At 57.8% G+C, this 18,821-nt stretch overlaps 4 protein-coding genes across 4 annotated transcripts in view; 2 read left to right on the forward strand and 2 right to left on the reverse strand.

The window, feature by feature from the left end:
* FXR2 (FMR1 autosomal homolog 2) overlaps positions 1-8,573 on the forward strand; it is a 14,316-nt gene extending 5,743 nt beyond the window's left edge. Inside the window, exons 2-17 of the mRNA XM_049637027.1 lie at positions 97-149; positions 493-586; positions 995-1,066; positions 1,185-1,333; positions 1,573-1,666; positions 2,151-2,267; positions 4,723-4,893; positions 5,091-5,169; positions 5,489-5,598; positions 5,824-5,910; positions 6,233-6,455; positions 6,624-6,821; positions 6,914-7,114; positions 7,211-7,306; positions 7,458-7,558; positions 7,875-8,573. Of these exons, the coding sequence (XP_049492984.1) occupies positions 97-149; positions 493-586; positions 995-1,066; positions 1,185-1,333; positions 1,573-1,666; positions 2,151-2,267; positions 4,723-4,893; positions 5,091-5,169; positions 5,489-5,598; positions 5,824-5,910; positions 6,233-6,455; positions 6,624-6,821; positions 6,914-7,114; positions 7,211-7,306; positions 7,458-7,558; positions 7,875-7,970 (1,941 nt within the window). The 3' untranslated portion in view covers positions 7,971-8,573. The remainder of the gene's footprint in view (positions 1-96; positions 150-492; positions 587-994; positions 1,067-1,184; positions 1,334-1,572; positions 1,667-2,150; positions 2,268-4,722; positions 4,894-5,090; positions 5,170-5,488; positions 5,599-5,823; positions 5,911-6,232; positions 6,456-6,623; positions 6,822-6,913; positions 7,115-7,210; positions 7,307-7,457; positions 7,559-7,874) is intronic.
* A 1,476-nt stretch (positions 8,574-10,049) lies between these two features.
* SOX15 (SRY-box transcription factor 15) lies at positions 10,050-11,502 on the forward strand. Its single transcript, XM_049637048.1, has 2 exons — positions 10,050-10,632; positions 11,262-11,502. Exons 1-2 carry the CDS (start codon positions 10,100-10,102, stop codon positions 11,428-11,430), a joined length of 702 nt encoding a protein of 233 aa, XP_049493005.1. The 5' UTR covers positions 10,050-10,099; the 3' UTR covers positions 11,431-11,502.
* A 475-nt stretch (positions 11,503-11,977) lies between these two features.
* On the reverse strand, positions 11,978-14,702 carry MPDU1 (mannose-P-dolichol utilization defect 1). Its single transcript, XM_049637040.1, has 7 exons — positions 14,600-14,702; positions 13,589-13,654; positions 13,274-13,406; positions 12,864-12,949; positions 12,621-12,739; positions 12,421-12,531; positions 11,978-12,324 (listed from the first exon to the last, which is right to left on the reverse strand). The coding sequence occupies exons 1-7, from the start codon at positions 14,700-14,702 to the stop codon at positions 12,202-12,204; spliced, it is 741 nt and encodes a 246-aa protein (XP_049492997.1). The 3' UTR covers positions 11,978-12,201.
* Positions 14,703-16,370: 1,668 nt separating this feature from the next.
* CD68 (CD68 molecule) lies at positions 16,371-18,620 on the reverse strand. Its single transcript, XM_049637037.1, has 6 exons — positions 18,235-18,620; positions 17,740-18,152; positions 17,468-17,587; positions 17,268-17,340; positions 16,976-17,146; positions 16,371-16,666 (listed from the first exon to the last, which is right to left on the reverse strand). Exons 1-6 carry the CDS (start codon positions 18,281-18,283, stop codon positions 16,533-16,535), a joined length of 960 nt encoding a protein of 319 aa, XP_049492994.1. The 5' UTR covers positions 18,284-18,620; the 3' UTR covers positions 16,371-16,532.
* Between the last annotated feature and the right edge of the window lie 201 nt (positions 18,621-18,821).

The following is an 18,821-nucleotide window of genomic DNA, read 5'->3' on the forward strand; positions in this document are numbered from 1 at the left end:
CTTTCCTTCCTTCCTTCTTTCCTTCCTTCTTTTCTTTTCTTTTCTTTTCTTTTCTTTTCTTTTCTTTTCTCTAATTTGTCCTAAAATCCATTCTAGGGCTTTGTGAAGGATGTCCATGAAGACTCTGTCACCATCTTCTTTGAAAACAAGTAAGACCTTGGGAATAGAGAATGCAGCATACTGGGTCCTAGAAGGAGAGTGGAGAAGAAGGGGTGGCTGAGTCCTATGAGGCCTGTAATAGGTGGGAGAGAGCCAGGGCTTTGGGGGAGGGGCGGTCAACTTCTATGGATCCCAGGTGAGGGTGGGGGACATTTGACCTAGTATTTAGGTGCTAGCAAGCGACAGAAGACACCAGTATGGAGGAGGACCTGGCATTTAGCCTCTGATCACCAGAGAAGGTGGCAATTGCTCAGAAGAGGCCATAACCCCCTCCTGAAGAAACGGGCAACCACATTGGCCCGAATGGCTTTCATGTCACGGTTTCCCTTGCAGCTGGCAGAGTGAGAGACAGATTCCCTTTGGGGACGTCCGGCTACCGCCTCCAGCTGACTATAATAAAGAGATCACAGAAGGGGATGAGGTTGAGGTAAGGGCCACGGGGCCCACCCTTTCTAGATGTCACTTTTCCCAGGATTCTGCCATCTTCCTTGCCCTGATACTCGTACCCTAGGCTCCTCACTGCTTGGTTCACTCTCCTTCCCTCTCCATGCTGAGCCGCTACACCCAGCCCGGTGGCCTGTGAAAAAGTGAAATGCACCGGTTCCCTGTCACTGTATGTCCAACCAGACTCTCAGGGGCTTCCCAGTTTCGAGGAGTCACTTTTCCTCCGTCTATGGTAACGGCACATAAAATCACAGTCTGATTTTTAGTTTGCTCCTTCCTCTAGTTTCCTTTGTCTTGGCGTAGCGCGCCAGTCAGGTGTCTGAATGCTTCTTCAACTCGTGATGTTTGGGGATGGTCCTCAGTAAGTCTTTTATTTTCAACTTTTCTTCAGGTTTATTCTCGAGCCAACGAACAGGAACCTTGCGGCTGGTGGCTGGCCAGGGTGCGGATGATGAAGGGAGATGTGAGTTGACTCGGAGGCCCTTGGAGAGCTGTTGAGGCAAAGATCGTGGTCACAGAAGGGTGGGAGACAGGTGCTCAGGTCATCCCCAACTTCTCCATTCTTTCTCCCTTTCTGCCAGTTCTATGTCATCGAATATGCTGCCTGTGATGCCACTTACAATGAGATTGTCACCCTGGAGCGGCTCCGGCCAGTCAATCCCAATCCTCTTGCAACCAAAGGCAGCTTCTTCAAAGTGACCATGGCCGTGCCTGAGGATCTGAGAGAGGCGTGAGTTATTGGTGTCGCGAGGGGGCCCCCTTGACATTCCTCCTCCGCCCTGATTTCTCCCAGCGCTCTCCGTCCTGTCTTCTCCAGAGCCCCTTCTGCTCCCAGTTCCTCTCTTCGTCCCTGTTCTCTACCTCAGTCCTTCCTCTTTTCTTGTTTTTGTCATCCCCCCCCCCCCCCTCCCCTGAGCCTCTGACTGCACTCTGCCCTGTGCCTCCGAGCGCTCTTCTCTTCCTCTGCAGCTGCTCAAATGAAAACGTCCATAAAGAGTTCAAGAAAGCGCTGGGAGCGAACTGCATCTTTCTCAACATCACAAATAGTGAGCTCTTCATTCTGGTGAGTTACTCCACCTGAGTTTCACGTAAGCCCTTTTAGCAATTTTTCCTTCTACCTTTTTAACTCCTTTGCAGAAAGGAAGGAGCTCAGAGGTGCTTATATTTACTTGTCAAAGGAGACTTTATTGTTCCTGACCCCCGAGGGCCCAGGTAGCCCACGTTTCCCTAGTTTCCCTCGTGTAGGACCATCATTTATTTTTTTAACCTGTCTGTTGTATTGCCGTCTGGGCTGGACCCTCCCTTGCATATTTGGACCCAAATAGACTGCACGGTTCTCAGCTCTGCTTGCTACCTAAAATCACTTCCCCTAGGTCCTCAGATAGTAGGCCCTTGTGAGACGGACAATGATTTTTCTCTTCCTTAGCTTCATTTCACACCACCTGTCCTTTTCTAGATATTCGGGCATCCAGATATCCCAGCTCTTGGCTCTCCCCCAGTGTGTATTCAGTCTTTTTTTAAATGACTTTTCCATTGGTTTCTTCCAGTCAACCACAGAGGCTCCCGTGAAGCGGGCATCCCTGTTGGGTGATATGCATTTTCGAAGCCTGCGCACCAAACTGCTACTCATGTCCCGCAACGAAGAAGCTACCAAACACCTAGAGGTGAGTTCTGGCTCCACTTTTTCCTGCTGAATGCTATTGTTGTCCTCCCCCTGTCCCACCTCCATCCTTCACTCATGCTCTTGTGTTGACAGAATAGAAAGACTAAGGTCTTTCTGGGCCATTAAACCTGCGTCCACTGTGTTATCCCAGACTCCTCCAGATGGCAGAGCTCTGTCGTGTTATAATAGTACAGTCGTTCTCAAACTTTTTTCTTAACTGTGGGACCTTTTGATCAAGTGAAATTTTACTTGGAAACGCAATGCATAAAACAGATCAATCAGAGCAGCTCTGTCTAAAAGCGGAAGAGGGGGTGTGGCTTCGACTTCCACCAGCCTCCCCCATGTCCCTTCTGGGAATCAAAATGCTTTGCAGGATATATGTGAGAACCATTTGTACGCTGGACGGACCACTGGACTTGGAATCCCAAGTCTTGTTTTGTCAAATATCGACCTTTGGCAGATCATTTGATTTCTGTGGGCTTTGTCTCCATCTGTGATAATGAGGTAGTTAGACTAGAATATTCCTACAAGGTCTTTTCCAGCTCTGATATCTTACGGTCACATTCTCTTTCCTTAGGTAGTATACTGTCCTAAACAAGCAGGGTGGGTGTGTGTTTCCATTTATCAAGAGAACTGAGCTCTCGGGGAGGCTTTTCTCTGAGCTTGAACAAATTCTGGGTCATGCTAATCTTTCACTTTTGCAGGGATGCTACTCAGAGCACTGGCAGTTAAAAATTCACCTTTTCCCCCAGATGATACAAATCCTGTCTGCTCCAGGTCCCAGCGAGCAGATTCTCTGGTGACCGAAAGTAGACTGTTCAACTCTCCTAGGACCTGGGTGTATTGATCAGTGTGGCAAAGTGTGCCGGATACTAAGTTAGCCATATGTGCAAGGTCTTAAGAATAGGAACACGTCAGGGCGCCTGGCTAGCTCAGTCAGTAGAGTATCCGACTCGATCTCAGGATTGTGAGTTCAAGCCCCACGTTGGTCGTGGAGCTCACTCAGAAAAAAAAAAAAAAAAAAATAGGGGGCACCTGGGTGACTCAGTTGGTTAAGCGTCCGACCTGGGCTCGGGTCATGATCTCATAGCTTGTGGATTTGGGCCCTGCATGGAGCTGTCTGCTGACAGCTCGGAGCCTGGAGCCTGCTTTGGATTCTGTGTCTCCCTCTCTATCTGTCCCTCCCCTGCTCACACTCTGTCTTGCTCTCTCTCAAAAATAAATAAAAACATTAAAAGTTAAATTAAAAAAATAGGGGTGCTTCGGTGACTCGGTTAAGCGTCCGACTTTGGCTCAGGTCATGACCCCGAGGTTAGTGGGTTTGAGCCCCACATCGGGTTCTTTGCTCAGCATGGAGCCTGCTTCGAATCCTCTGTCTCCCTCCCTCTCTCTGCCTGTCCCTCATGTGTGCATGTGTGCTCTTCTCTCTCAAAAATAAACATTTAAAAAAAAGAATAGGAGCATGTCTTTGTTTTTGAGAGAATTGCTCTTATTTTTTGGCCTTTTTTTTTTTTTTTTTTTTTCGAATTGTTTTGAAACATTGCAAAGGAAAAAATACAAGTGCCCATGTACTCATCAGGCCGTCTAAGAAATAAAACCCTTGGCGAACTTCTCTAGAGGACATTTGTAAATCATTGTAAATCCTCTTCTTCCCTCCCTAATTCTTTTATTTTGAATGCCCAGTGTAGTCCCTTTTATTCAGCTTTCTCTTTTTGCCTCAGTGTAAGTCGTTGCCGTGGCACAACCTCATCTGTCGTGGAAGTAGGAAGTAGTGGACTGCAATCAGGAGTGTCCCTTTTCAGAAATCTTTCTTGTTGGGGGCTTCCAACCTAGGACTCCCTCTTCTAGAACCTTCCCTGTCTTCCTGCCCTGGTACCCAGGTGTCTCTCTAAGAGCAGGTTGCGAAATGAGGTCGTGTGGTGGTCCACGGCTGCTTTCCCGCTTTTTCAACCCCTGCTTTCTACTCCACTTGTCGGGTTTTATTTTGGGGGTTGGTAATAGTTTGGTTAAGGTAACAGTAGTTCCTTAGCCTTGCATTTACCTTGTGAAAGGTCCTTTCTCACTGACTTTACTTAATCCTCTTGCTAGTCTGGGAATGGGGTAAGTCAGGTGTAATCATTTAGCAGATGACAGAATAGTAGACGCAGAGAGCGTGTTTTGTTTAGGACCACATAGCCAGATCACGTTAGAGCCAAATCCAGAACTTTGGCGGCTGCCAGCCAAACTCTGCCCTCATTTACCTCCTCTCCCCGCCAGGCCATTGGCGTCCGCAAGGTAGGAGCGGAATGAAAGATTCCCGAATTCTCTGTGCAGGTCCTGGGGTCAGTGGATCTGGGGTAGTTCTGACTTGTTTCCACACGTTTTTCTCTCATCGAAGTCATGCCGAGCGTCAGGTTGCCTGGGACGGGTGTGTGGGGTTCCGCCACCAGGGATCCGGCAGCGCCTTTTCCTTTCAGACAAGTAAGCAGCTGGCGGCAGCCTTCCAGGAGGAGTTCACGGTGCGAGAGGACCTGATGGGACTGGCGATTGGGACTCACGGTGCCAACATCCAGCAGGCCCGAAAAGTACCTGGGGTGACCGCCATTGAGTTGGGTGAAGAGACCTGCACTTTCCGCATCTATGGGGAGGTCAGCAAAAGCCAGCTGTCGCTTAGGTGGCTTGGGGGTAGAGAGAAGAAAGGGTGAGGTGGCAAGGAAGCCCGAGTCCTGTCCACCTCCTTCTCTGACTTGGTGGCAGCACGCTTTCCCAAAGGCAGAGGGTGGCAGGAAGACGATTGAGATCCAGGGCCCCTGTGTGAGTAACTGCTCCCCGCTGCTCTCTGTAGACTCCTGAGGCGTGCCGACAGGCCCGAAGCTACCTGGAGTTTTCTGAGGACTCCGTGCAAGTGCCCAGGAACCTTGTTGGTGAGTGGAGGGTGTGTGCAGATAAAAGGATACAGGCGGGGCTCGGTGTGAGATTCCCTGAAGGGGTTCTAGGCCTGGCGCCTCCCTGCGGACTCCCAGCTTCACAAGGACAGGGCCAGCAGTCTTGTAGGACTGACGGAAATGGAAGAACGGATCTCCAGGGATCGTAAACTTGTCCTATGAAAACTCACCAGAGACTTAGAAGCAGGAGAAGACTTAAACCGAATCCATATATAGAAGCTGGAAAACTGTTGATCTGTTTTTACTTTTTTTCTTTTCTGTTAAAAAAAAAGGCCTAATTCCTCCTTTACCCATTCAGGCAAAGTGATTGGGAAGAACGGGAAAGTGATCCAGGAGATTGTGGATAAATCTGGTGTGGTGAGGGTTCGCGTAGAAGGTGACAATGACAAGAAGAACCCCAGGGAGGAGGTACGGGGCGTCTGCATCTGGAGATTGGTTTCCAGGAGTAGGTGGGGTTGTTCGCAGAGCCCCCTCTCCGTGGGCCGGGATCTCTAGGGTGGAGGATGGGGACTCGTGTCCTCCAGGAGATGCAGAGCCCAGAGCGGTCCCACTGGCTGAGCTTCCGGAGGGGCCAGGGTGGACTTACTACTCGCATCGACCCTCCTAACCCTTCCCGTCCTCTCTGCCGCGCAGGGCATGGTTCCCTTCATATTTGTTGGCACCCGGGAGAATATCAGTAATGCCCAGGCTCTGCTGGAATATCATCTCTCCTACCTGCAGGTACCCGAGCCGGAAGCCTGGGACGGGAGGGATCTGGGTGTAGGAAGGAGACGAAGGCTACTGGTGGCTAAAGTTAGCAGTTGTGACGCCCAGTTTGTATCTTGAGTAGAACAGAAAGCACTGAATGGAGATCGGGGGCTGTAGGGTTGGACCGCAGAATCTTCCTTGCTTAGCCAGTGTCTTCCGTCTTGCATTCCCGAGAGTTTAGGCGTATGGGGACGGTCGGGGCGGAGAAGCCTGAGTGAGGATTGGTCGTGGAGCTCACGTCTGTTCCCCCTTCCGTTCCCCCTTCCGTATCTTTCTCCATCTCCCACCCAACCAGGAGGTGGAGCAGCTTCGCTTGGAGAGGCTGCAGATTGACGAGCAGCTTCGCCAGATCGGGCTGGGCTTCCGCCCTCCCGGGAGCGGGCGCGGCAGCGGTGGCAGTGACAAGGCTGGCTATACCACGGATGAGAGCTCCTCCTCTTCCCTCCACACCACCCGAACCTACGGGGGCAGCTACGGGGGCCGGGGCCGCGGCCGGAGGACGGGCGGTCCCGCCTACGGTAAGACGGCTGCCGGAGGTGAACAGCGGTGGGCCTTGGAGAAGCAGGGGTCTGGGCGGAATCTCCAGGGAAGGGTGATGGACACGTTGAAGATGCGGTTGGCTGGGGGACTTGTGAGTGGGAGGGGTGGGGTGAGTGACCCTGACTGAAGCCCGCTGTGTCCTTCAGGCCCCAGCTCAGACCCATCCACAGCTTCTGAGACGGAGTCCGAGAAGAGGGAGGAGCCCAACAGAGCTGGGCCTGGTGACCGGGACCCCCCAACCCGGGGGGAAGAAAGCCGGAGGCGGCCGATTGGGGGCCGGGGTAGGGGGCCCCCACCTGCCCCCCGGCCCACCACAAGATACAACGCTTCGTCTATTAGCTCAGGTACCAGTATCAGACAGCTGGGTTCGAGAGCGTAGGCCGAAAGGGAAAATGATGGACACGTGATGACCAGGTCCTCCTCTTCCTGTAACCAGTGCTGAAAGATCCAGACAGTAACCCCTACAGCCTACTGGACACGTCTGAACCAGAGCCCCCGGTTGATTCAGAGCCCGGGGAACCCCCCCCAGCAAGCGCCAGGCGCCGCCGCTCCCGCCGCCGCCGCACAGACGACGACAGGACTGTCATGGACGGAGGCCTGGAATCGGACGGGCCCAGCATGACGGAGAATGGCCTGGGTAAGGGCTCTGCCTGGGGTCTCAAAGAGTTCGAGCTGGGCAGGAACGGAGGTGTGGGAGATGAGGTGCACGGCTTGGTTTTTCTCTGCCCCGCAGAAGACGAGTCAAGACCCCAGCGTCGGAACCGGAGCCGCCGTCGCCGTAACCGTGGGAACAGGACCGATGGCTCCATCAGTGGAGACCGGCAGCCAGGTCAGCTCACACTGGGTGCCGGCGTCCTTCCTCGGAGCTGAGAGAACGGGCTGCCTCCCACCGTATGAAAACGGGGGGTTGGGGTCTGGTGGGTGTCCGGGAGCTAGACACCTGGTTCCTTCTGAAACTCTTGGTCCTCTGCCTTTCCCAGTGACTGTGGCTGACTACATCTCCCGAGCAGAGTCTCAGAGCCGCCAGCGGCCGCCCCTGGAACGCACTAAACCCTCCGAGGACTCTCTTTCAGGACAGAAGGTAGGCGGGCGAGATGTCCTTCAGTCCACCTCCTTTTCTCCGCCGGGCGGGCACAAGGCATTCGCAAAGGAACCTCTTGCTAAATCGCAGAGGAAGCGATGTCTGCAGTCTAGACCGCCGTCTAGAATAGTGGAAAGTGTGAGCAGGACAGAGGGAGGTTTGTTAGGGTGCTTCTGGACTCTTTGTAAGAGTTACTAGAGCCTCCGGTCAGGGGACAAGCCGTTGGGGCGCCAGATGCCACAGCACTAGGATGGTGAGGGATGTCTTGCCTGAATTTCTACTGACCATCCTCCCTCCTTTCCCACTTCCTCCCCAGGGCGACTCTGTCAGCAAGCTTCCTAAGGGCCCCTCAGAGAACGGGGAGCTCTCCGCCCCCCTGGAGTTGGGTAGTTTGGTGAATGGGGTTTCATAAAACCTCCAGCCCGCATCCCTCCCTTCTCCATCTCGCTTGCTGCCCAACACCATGGCCTCACAGGCCCGACTGACCTGCGCTGGAGCTGCTCTTATCTAGGGGGGAGGGGGGTGGCACAGCAGCTTGGGTCCCCCCTCAACCTCCAGGAGCTCGTGGAGGGGTGTGTAACAGGGTCATACCCCCCTCCCTCTTGTCCACCCTTACCCCCAGGGTGAGGGGAGCCTCTCTCCTTCCCCATCAGACTGGATGTGCCTTTATCCTCCAATGCCCCGATCTCTCTGAACACCCCCATTCTCCGCCTGCTGGTGCGGGGTGCTCCTTGATCCACCCAGATTTGACAGTTCAGGGGGGCTCCCCTGCTATCCCTCCTCCCATCCTGTACCCCCCATTTCTGGGGCCTCATCACTGTGGAAGACGGGGATAGTAAGGGTATAAGTGGGTGGGAGGCATGGGGAAGGTTTTGGAGTAGAACCAGGGGTGTGTATGAAGGGGGGTGACAAGGTCCCCCAGGGGAGGGGGGACCAACCTTGTCTGGTGGATGAGAAGGCGTATTTATTTTTCACTGTACAGTATTTAAAAAGAGAATAAAAAAATCCAAATGGCTCTGTGGTTCTCGCGCCTTCCTTGTGCCAAGTTTGGCACATCGGTTTCTCTAGGCTTGACTTGCCCCGGCCCTCATTTCCGTTTTCTCCACACCTGGCTTCTCTAGGGTTCCAAAGATTGTCTACTTCTGGGAATTCCTGACATGCCTAGGTTCTCCAGGCCCTGGTCGCTTTCAAGTCCGGAGGACCGTGGCCTGTGGCTTCTGGCTTCTCCCCTCCCCCAGGGTTGCTGGTAGGAGAGCTGGGCCACTCCTTCACCCTGAGTCACCGCAGGCTAGGTAGGGCTGCTCCGCGCTCGGGCTCCAGCCCGTTTCTGCTGAGAGCCAAGGCCGGCTGTTTAATCCGATTACCTGAGGCCTGGGGCTTGGGCTGGGCCTGGGGCGGGATGGGGAGCAGGGTTCCCTCACGACAGCCTCTGCGACTTAGGTGGCCAGCTCTCGCTCCTGCTGGTTCTCTGCTCTGGATGCAGGCTTTGTCTCTGGCATCCACGCTGCTGACTGCTCAGTCCTGGGGGTGGGTTGTCTTGGGGTCCCTGGCTCCCTGCCTTCAGACTCCGGTTTGGAGATACAACAGGCAGTGGAGAGACCACGGTTTGGGGGCTGGAGTTGGGAGGGTTGAAGTTTTCTCACCTGGAGAAAGGGGCTGAATCATCACTTGAGCACCTGCTGGGATGACTCAGGAAACAAAAATGGCCTGCCTCCCGACTGCCTTTCTTGCCCCAGGGCCAGGTCAGGGGTTTGGAGGAGCAGTAGGCACTAGAAAAGGGTTTGGGGTAGGGGGTGGGGTGTTCCCAACTTCCTCCAGGCTCAATTGTGACCCTGAGGGCTTTTGATTCTCCTGTGCTTGATCCCATTGTGCCAAAAAATTGACTTTAAATTGCCAAAGCTCAAGAAGGGAGGGGAAGCGGATCAGAGCTACCAGGGGCGGAAGGCTCTACATCTGGGTCTTGGGTGGGGAGGGGGCGTGGTGCCCCAGGGGGAGCGTTGGGGGCTGGGAGGGCCGGGACACCTGGGTTTGCCTAAGGGAGGGGGAACGTTGGCGCCCTTAAGGAGGCGCGGTCTGCTGGGAGGGAGCGGGGAGGAGTCTGGTTAAAAGCCGTTCCCGGCCTGGCCCACCCGCCAGCCACAGACGCTGAGGCCAGGTGAGAGGGGCTGCGGCGATCCGGCCGCGGGACTCCAGGACTCCAGGGACCGGGAGCGCGACCGCGGGGCAGCGGGCTGGGTCCGGGACCCCGCGGCTTCAAGGGCCGGAGAGGGCATCCCCTCCCCTGCGGGGTACGGGGCAGCGGATTCAGCGCCTTGGCTCTCCAGAGGGTGCCTGATTGGTTGGGAGCAGGCGCTCCTTTCTAAAGACTCTGAACTTGGGGACGACGTAAACTTCTTAAGGCCGTGAGTTTCTCTGGGACGACTCCAGACCAGGGAGACCCTTCCGTCATCAGAACACCGGTCCTGGGCATCAGCGTTTCACTTTGGAGGGGAGGGCGTGTAGGACGCCCTCTAAAGCCTTCCCTGCACCCCACCGGCCCCCATGGCGCTTCCCGGCTCCTCACACGACCAGGCCTGGGGCTTGGAGCCGCCCGCTCCCGCTGCTCCTACCAACTCGTCCTCGGGCTGCCAGGAGCGGGAAGGCGCCGGCAGCCCGGTGGTGTCCGGGGGGCTTCCCCTGGAGAAGGTGAAGCGACCCATGAACGCGTTCATGGTGTGGAGCTCCGCGCAGCGCCGCCAGATGGCGCAGCAGAACCCAAAGATGCACAACTCGGAGATCTCCAAGCGCCTGGGCGCGCAGTGGAAGCTGCTGGGCGAGGACGAGAAGCGGCCCTTCGTGGAAGAGGCCAAGCGGCTCCGGGCGCGGCACCTGCGCGACTACCCCGACTACAAGTACCGGCCTCGGCGCAAGACCAAGAGCGCGGCCGCCGGGCCGCCCCACTTCGGCCAGGGAGGCGGCGGCGTGGCTGGCGGCGGGCCGGTCTGGGGTCCCGGGTACGCGACCACGCAGGGGAGCAGAGGCTTTGGGTACCAGCCGCCCAACTACTCGACAGCTTACCTGCCTGCCGGTTACGGGTGAGTGCCTGGGACGCGCGGTGAGGGACGGGCAGGGGCCCCGAGTACGCCCCGTGCAGAGGTCGTTCCCAGGAGAGACCGGGGGCACACCCACCCACCCCACCCCCCCGGTGCCCCGTGAAGCCTGGGCCGGGAGCGCTCCGGTGGCCCAGGTTTCCCTGAAGGATGTTTCCATCCTGGCCCGATAGGGGCAGCCCCGCAGGACATACCCCCTCCCCCGGACGTGATCACGTTCTGGTTACCTGAATTTCCCGTTTCCTCCCCGCTTCTGGCCCTCCCGTGACCCGGCTTCCTCTCCCAGCCCGCGGGGCAAGGAGAGGCCAGGCCCAACTCTGCCCCTTCCTGGCCTGCTGCCCCGAAAGAGGAAAACAGGCGCAGCACGCAAGCCGGCTCCGGAGCGTGCCCCGACACGGCCGCTGCACTGCTCTTAAGCCATCCTGGGCTCTGGTTCTGAACCCGCGGTACCCAGTGGGGCCCGGAGAGCCAGGGAGAGGGGTACGTGGGTGACAGGTTCTGCCTCCGTTGGCTAGAGCTGAGGCGCCCCGTCCCCAATTGTGAGTTGGGGGGCCCTGCTGGCCCCTCCCAACCCAGAAACACGCTCTCTAACCCCAGTGTCTCTCTCTTTGCAGCTCTTCCCACTGCAAACCAGAGGCCTCGTCGCCGTGCTCCCTCCCTCAGAGTAACCCGAGGCTCCAGGGTGAGCTGCTCCCCCACTACAGCCCCTACCTACCCCCAGGCTCCCCCACTGCGTACAACCCTCCCCTGTCAGGGACCCCCATGCCCCTGACCCACCTCTAACTCTCATGAACATGGACCTCCCAGGAACGGCTTCACTCTCCTTTTTCACCCAGAACCTCCCACCCCAGGCTGCAAACCCTTCTTTAGAACCCTGTTGGCCCACAGTTCAGAAGCCTGTGCTGCGGTTCCCTTACCCTGCCCCCAAAATACGACACGTGGTTTTTTTTAGGACGAACACAGTTTTTATGATTAAACCAGGTCTCTGAGTCTTTATTGCCCCATTTCTGTTCCCCTTCACTGCAGCAGGAACCAGCAGCCTCCACTCCCTTCCGCCTGGACCTGCCAGAGCAGGAACCTCCTCACCCCACCCTGGGGCCCTGCCTGAGTCATTCTCGTCCCCCTTCCCCACACCCTACCCAGCACTGGGGTCCTGGAGACCGTCCCAACCAGGTTCAGGGAGGGAGGCGGCCGCAAACCCCTAGTTCCTTCCACTGGCCAGACTCTGTCCTCTAGGCCATCAGGGAAGTAGGGAGATGGGGAGGACAGGGCAGACCTTGGCCCCAGAATACCTAAGTAGGAGGAATCTCAGCCAAAATAAATGAACCGGTAGTACACGCACGGGACAGCGGGCAGTAACTGCCAGACGTCAGCCTGGAAACCCCTACCCCTTCTAAGGATCTGCAGTCCCACTAAAACTCTGGCTCAGAATTTTACAGTTGCAGTGGAATGAATGATCAGAAGTCACACCAGCGGACTGGTTCGGATGAGAATGACCCTGAGGGTGGGTGGGTGGGTGGAAACGTGGAGCGGACTCCAGTAGCCGGCTCATCCCTACTGCTTTTTCTTCTGGATGGGGGCCTTGACGTTCCAGTAATAGATGAGCTGGGAAGCAATGAGGCCGTTGCAGAGGGAAGAGACCACGAAGGTTCCAGCCATGAGGGGGTCTCCGGTCTCCTAGGTGAGAGACAGCCGGGGTCACTTGAGCAGTCCTCCCTGGAGAGCCAGGAGACCAGGTTTTAGTGCCCTCTAGAGGGCAGAAGGTGCACTCACCTGAACGGAGGTGAAGATTCTGGCCAAGGAGCCCCCAAAGAGCAGAAAGACCGTGACAGCGGAGAGCTGGCCTGTGTGCCCGTTCCGGTAGTTAGTGGCTGCCTGGAGCAGCTAGGGGGGAAATTGAGACTCGGTTCTGTCATCTGAACTCTTACCACGCTCACCCCATGCAATATCCTTCTCTTGCTTCTGGTACTCACCCTCCCCCCTACTACAGCAGGCACGTTGGAGGCCTGGAGCAGGGTGACCACGGACAGGGGCGTTAGTGGTGACAGCAGGACCAGCAGGACCAGTGCATAGCACACTAGGAAAGTGACACCTGGGGGTCGGGGAGATAAGGAGTCCCGATCAACCTCTCCGGTGCTCTGGCTTCCTTCCCCAAGCGCGAGTTCCCGGCAGGGCCCCCAAGAGCCACACTCCGCTCTCGGGTAAATCCTCAGCACCTTTCGCAGTCTGTCCTCTGTAGTGCAGGACCAGGAAGCAGATGGTGACTGTCTGGAGCGTCAGGAACAGGGCTTCGCCCCAAGAGCTGCGGAGTCAAGAGTGGGGAAGAAGAAAGGCGGGCCTGGAAAGAGGCAGGGAGAGCCTCCACGGCCCGTCCATCTGGGGACACACTTCTGATCGCTCCCTGTCCTCCACAGCCCTACTGGTTTCCAAACAGCCCCCACCCGACTGACTCAGTCTAGATCCCGGGCATTCTTGGGAGGCTCACCTCCTCTCATCACGGCCACAAACAATGGCCAGATTTCCAGGAGGAAATCTTAAGGCTTCCTGCCCCTGCATCTGCCTCTCCCCAACGCCCCGTTAGAGTTGTCAGCCTTCTGCCTGGGGGGTAAAGGGCAGCCCCCCTCACCTGAAGGGGAAGTTGTTGGTGATGCTGTAGACCATGGTGCCTGTCAACGCCACCAGTTCTAACATCACGGACTGAAGGCTCAACCCTTCGGCACTCTTGGCTCTCAGAATTTTGAACACCTGGGGCAGTTTTACTAAGAAAGGATGAGAAGGACAGGGATGAGGAGACGACATCCCGTGGGAGTGCAACTCAACAGCTACAGAGCGGCCTGGGAAGCGTGTTAACCCCGGTTCTGGTCAAGGGACCCGCCCAGTTCACAGACTCTCAGCCCTCCACCCTCATCCCCACAACTGGAAGAGAAGAGAAGGTACATACCCAGCACAGACCCAGCCACAATGCCCAGACCCAGGCCTTTGCTGAGGAGAATCTTGAGACAGGGAACTGAGAAGAGAAAAAGGGGTACATGGAAGGAGGTCCCTGGCACCCAGGCCAGGGGTAAATAAAGGATTTTCATGCTCCTATGCTTGTCGCTGCTCCTTTAGACCCTGACCTACCCACACAAGGAAGCCCTGGGCTGTATGGCCCTTCCTGCTTCAAATCCTATCACTGTCAGGCAGGTGACTTTCCAAAACAGCTTATACCGTGCAGATTACAGCTAAACTTCTTGGTCTTCTGACTTCCAAGGCTCTCCATTGCAAAGCTGAGCAATGCCCAAGAGTCCTCCAAGCCTTTATTCTGAACAACTAGGATCCATTCCAAAGACAGGTCTCCCTGTCCCTCATGCCTGGTTCAGTCCCTGGCCCGCATCTTCCCATCCTGGAAGCTCTACCCGCCCAAGGAGCCTGGTTAGCCAAGTGGGCGTCATGACTTCGACCAAATCGTGTCCCAGGAGCGCGGTGGCGGACCAGGAACTGACCAGAACAGACTGGGAAGGCCTCCTAAAGGGTCTGGTGTCTGAGGTGGGCTTTGTGTGCAACTGCCTGACAGACGGAGTAAGAAGGCGGGTTGTTCCAAAAGTAAACCAAGAGCAGAAGCGGAGGGTGGAAGGAGCCTTTGAAACAAGTGTAACTTGGCCCCTGAAAGAATAGTGACCTATTAAAGACTGGAACGATTTGGTCAGATTTTAACTTTGTTTTGTAAAATTTGAGTCCCTCGGTCCGGGACCATCGCTAAAGCGCAAGCCTCACAAAGGAGTGGTTCCGCCTTCCTCCCGCCCAAATATGGCGAGCTCCCTCTAAGGAGACCGAGGCACTTCCGGCCCGGTCTGGAGTGACTTCCGCCCAGCGCTGCGGGGCCGCAGTCGCGGCCACCTAACCCGCAGTCACGCCCCGCTTACGGCCGAGGGCGCTCGAGCAGAACTTTGATAGGATGCCGAATTAAACTCACCGTGAAGCAAGTCCCACTGGACGAAAATTTGGTCGTAGCATTTCTCAGGTAAGAGAAGCGGCACCAGCACTCGTTTGAGCGGGCCGTCCGCCTCGGCCGCCATGTTGCAAAACTAGCTTCCGCCAGTCTCTCCTGGCCGCCATTGACGTACGGTGCGCATGCGCGCTCTGGACACTCCGCCCCCTACCTCCCCGCGACTAGGCTGTACCGCCCCCTGTTCCCCGCTTTTTCTTACTCCTCCCCACTTTCTGCAGCGTGAAATAGGTCTCGTCCAGAGACCACGTTTTGGACGCGCCCTCCCGGTTCGAGTGTTGCGGCGTGCTAAGGCTGTGCGCCTGCGCAGTTCCATCTTTCGCGCCTTTGTTTACGCTTCCAATTCGGAGGCCACATTTAGCCTCCTCTCGGCGCCTCCTGCGCGGCGCCATCTTGTCTTCGCCCGGCAGACCTCGCCTTGTTCGAAGTTGAGAGAGAAGGAGCGGGAGTCTGCGAAAGGGCGTTGGGTGGGGGCGGCGTGGCTCCCCGTCTCCTGTGCTCTCGGCGTCTCCAGAAGGAACGGCGCCGGCGGGAGCAGGACGGTCGGCGCCGAAGCTGCGCGCAGGGCCCGTGTCTCTCTCTCCCCCGGTTCGCCCGGGCCTCCGAGGCTGGGTGCTTGGGCAGCTGCTGGGCCGGGACCGCGGAGCGGAAGAGGAGGCGGCGGGGAAGGCGAGCCCAGGCCCCGCGAGGCTCGGCACATGCCCGAGGGCTCTCTCCCACCCCGTCGGCCCCGCCGCGTGCTGGGCGTGAACAGCAGCGGGGCCGGCGGGCCCAGCAGCCCCTCTTGGGAAAGGGGCCCTCGGACCGCCGGGTGGGAACGATGCCCTCCGCCCCCCAGCGCTGGGACCCCAGCTCTCAGCCCTCCTGATGGAGGTGGGCCTGGCCGTCACACCCTGGCGGCCGGGCGCCGCCGCAGCCACCACGCTGTCGAGCGGCCGTTCTTGGCCATACTCAGCAGGACCACACGCGGTGGTGGTGGGGCTGCTGGGGAGACGCGCCGCGAGCAGGCCGCCCCCAGCGGGGTGGATGTTGGGCCTTATACTAGGCTACGAGACCGGAACGGTCGTGTCCTGCCCCCCAGCCACTGCCCCGTGACCCTCAGTCGTGGTGCAGGCCGTGGCTGTACGGGAGCCCTTTCTAGATTCTGGACACTGGCTGTCCTGGGGTGCCACCCACTCCCACCAGGGAGACCGCCACTGGGAGGAGTTCAGGGTCGGCTTGGTGGGTGGCTCAGGCTGGAGGCAGGTTGTTCCTAGGAGCACAGAGGGGATTTGCACGTGCAGGGCAGAGTACCCGCTGCTGCCAGAGCTGATGAAACCCTTTGCAGGTGAGAGAGGAGCACGGGCAAGGCAGGGCAAGGCAGAGCATTCCGTTGCTAAGGAGCCTTGGGAAAGGAAATGGCACAGGTGTGATCTCCTATCTGCTTCACCTGCATTTGCCTAACAGGATTGGAGGGGTGGGGGAACCAGAGGAGGAGGAAGGGGTGGAGGCAGACCCTCCACCAGCCTCTGCCAGGTTGGCTGCGGTGGCGGCTGGGGGGGCGAACCCGTGAGGACATGTGGTCACGCATAGTGTTTTCGTCCCTCACTAGCTGTCTTCGCTCCCTGAGACTCAACCGCAGAAGGCGCAGAAAGGCACGGGACAAGAAACTCACGGCTTTTCATCCCAGCCAGAAGGACGGGGGAAAGCAAGGACAGAGGTTGGAGCAGGTTTTATTTTTCTGGGGACGGGGGAGGAGAAACTCATCACATTCAATAAACCTCTTTCCTCTCGTCCCCCCCCCCCCCCCCCGGTTGCATTATCTGTACTTTTGTTCTCAAAGACTGAGAGGGAAGGAAGGCCGCTTTGTTTCTGAGTCAGCTGAGTGGTGAGGAGTGAAGGCAGCCCCTGGGCCTCGAGCTCAGAGGGGCTGGTAGGTGGGCGGGCGTCTCCGGACGATGCAGAACGTAGCGAGCACCAGGGCGAGGAGGCCCAGGGAGACCAGGCCAATGACGAGGGGCAGCAGGAGGAACTGGTCAGTCGGACAAGGGAAACCTGGCCGAAGGGGAGGGCAGGGAGGCGTGGCGGCGGTGCTGGGGACAGGTGGGAAGAGGGTGGAGGGGAGGTGGCGCTCGTAGGGAAGTAGGGGGACTGGGGAGGAGCTCTCCTAGCTGACTCTGAGCAGTAGATAAAAGGGGAGAAGGGGACAGAGTCTTCTGGAGGACGAACACGTGCTCTATAGTTACGAGCAGCTTGAGAGAGAAAGGAAAGTTCGGGGTGGGAGCAGGGAGGCCTGGGGTGGGGCGGGGCCGACAGGGACACGGGGTGGGGGGGGGGGGGGGTAAGGCAAGGAGTAGGTCTTACTTGGCCCAAAGGCCCCTGAGGGGGGCAGCTGGGCAGCCTGGAGCCTCAGGTGTAGCAGGTCAAGGCGCAGTGCTGGGGAGAGAGACAGGCTTGCGTTCCCGCAGCTGAAGCTCTGGCCCAGGGGGGCTTGGAGAGCGTGAAGGGATGAGTTCTCAACGGAGAACGTCCACTCTGGAAGAGTGAGGAAGGGTCAGCTCTGTGTCCGTGTCCCCACCCCTCGGCTCAGCCCCCCACCCCCTCGCAGGAGCGCAGGCAGCCAGTGCAAGGGACGACGGGAGGGGAGGTCACTCACGTGCCGCCTGTGGGAGGGACACGTTGTACTCCAGAGCCACGTAGCTCAGGTAGACAGCGCTCTGCTGTGGCTCCTGGGAAGGGGACCGGGAAGGCTCAGGGTGGCTGGGGAGAGTGGCGTCCGTGTCCGTGGGGTCGGGAGCACAGCGAGGGACAGGTAGGGAAAGGGCGCGTGGAGGGTGAGGGCTGAGGGTGAAGTACCTGCTTGAATCCAAAGCTGAGCTGTCCGTAGGGGAACGAGAGAAGCAGGTGGGTATGGGCACCCTCACAGTCCCCCTGCGCCTTGGTTTTGTTGGGGTTCAGCACAGAGATGCCCCAGGCCTGCAGAAGTTCAGCAGTTTCGTAAGACAACGCAGCTGTGCCATCCGAGGTCTCCTTCATCCCCACCCTGCGCCCTCCTTCACTCTTCCTTCTGAGCCACGGCCTGTGGCCTCACTGGCTTCCCCTCATGTCCACGGTCCCCGAGCTTTTACCTTTCCTCCGCCCTGGGTCGGGTACAGAATTCCGATCTGGATCTGGCTTTGGAGCCGGACGCAGGGCTGGGAGCCATTAGTCCATGTGTAGTCCCCTACAGCGCCCTTGGAGCCTGGGCTCGGGCTTGGAGGGGGTGGAGGGGGTCCCGGGTGGGGGGCACTGGTGGGGGCTCTCGGGCTGGTGGCTGTGCTGTTGTTTGTCGTCGGGTGAACTGTGGCGTTCCCGTGACTGGGGGTGGTGACCGTATGGTGGGTGGCCGTTGTGGGCTCGTGGCTGGTGGCACCCGCGGTGGTGGTTCTGTGGCTGGTGGTCGCAGGCCTTGCTGTGCTTTCTGTAGCTGTGGGTGTCACCGTGAAGGATGGCAGCAGAGTGGCCGATTTTTTGTGAGGACAGCTATTCACTGTCCCCTGGACTTTGGGCAGAGGAACAGCCTGGTTAGCGGCCCAGGGGCGCGCTCCCCCCAGGTTCCCTCCCCTTTGGGCCTGTCTCCTTACCGACTAGAAGCCCCAACAAGGCCCCCGAGAAAACCACCACCAGCCTCATGGCAGGACAGCCTCACCCAGTCCGTCCAGGTAGGTTCAGTCAGTCCCAGCTGCTTGCTCAACCCTGTTCCCTCCGCTCTTTTGGAAAAGGAGGAATTAAGCTTATGACTTCCTGCAACTGAGACAGTGCCTGTCCCCAGCCTGACTCAGGCACCTCAGCCCCAGCCACCACTTAGTCATTGAACTGTCGTCACCAAATTAGGGGATTGGCCCTGGCTGCACGAATGAGCCACAGGGAGTTAGGGGGCAGCTGTCCCATGGGGACCCACTTGTCTGCTTTAGGAAAGCCCTGAGGGGAGGGATTCCAAGCTGTTAGGGGGAGATGGCCTCTTCCCTCCCCGTTCTCTAGGAGGAAGGGGGGGGGGCGGTTTACTCCCTCTTCCCTCCGTTACTTCCTCTTGGAGACACGTGAGGCACTTGTGATGGTGCCCGCACCCGACCACGTACAGACGGTCATGTTACCCAGTCATCGTGACCATTTCCCGGTCACATAGTTGGGAAGCAGCGACACAAGGGAAATCTAGAAGGGTAGTAGCTGG

Source organism: Panthera uncia, chromosome E1, assembly GCF_023721935.1.
Source record: "Panthera uncia isolate 11264 chromosome E1, Puncia_PCG_1.0, whole genome shotgun sequence".
NCBI classification, from domain to species: domain Eukaryota; kingdom Metazoa; phylum Chordata; class Mammalia; order Carnivora; family Felidae; genus Panthera; species Panthera uncia.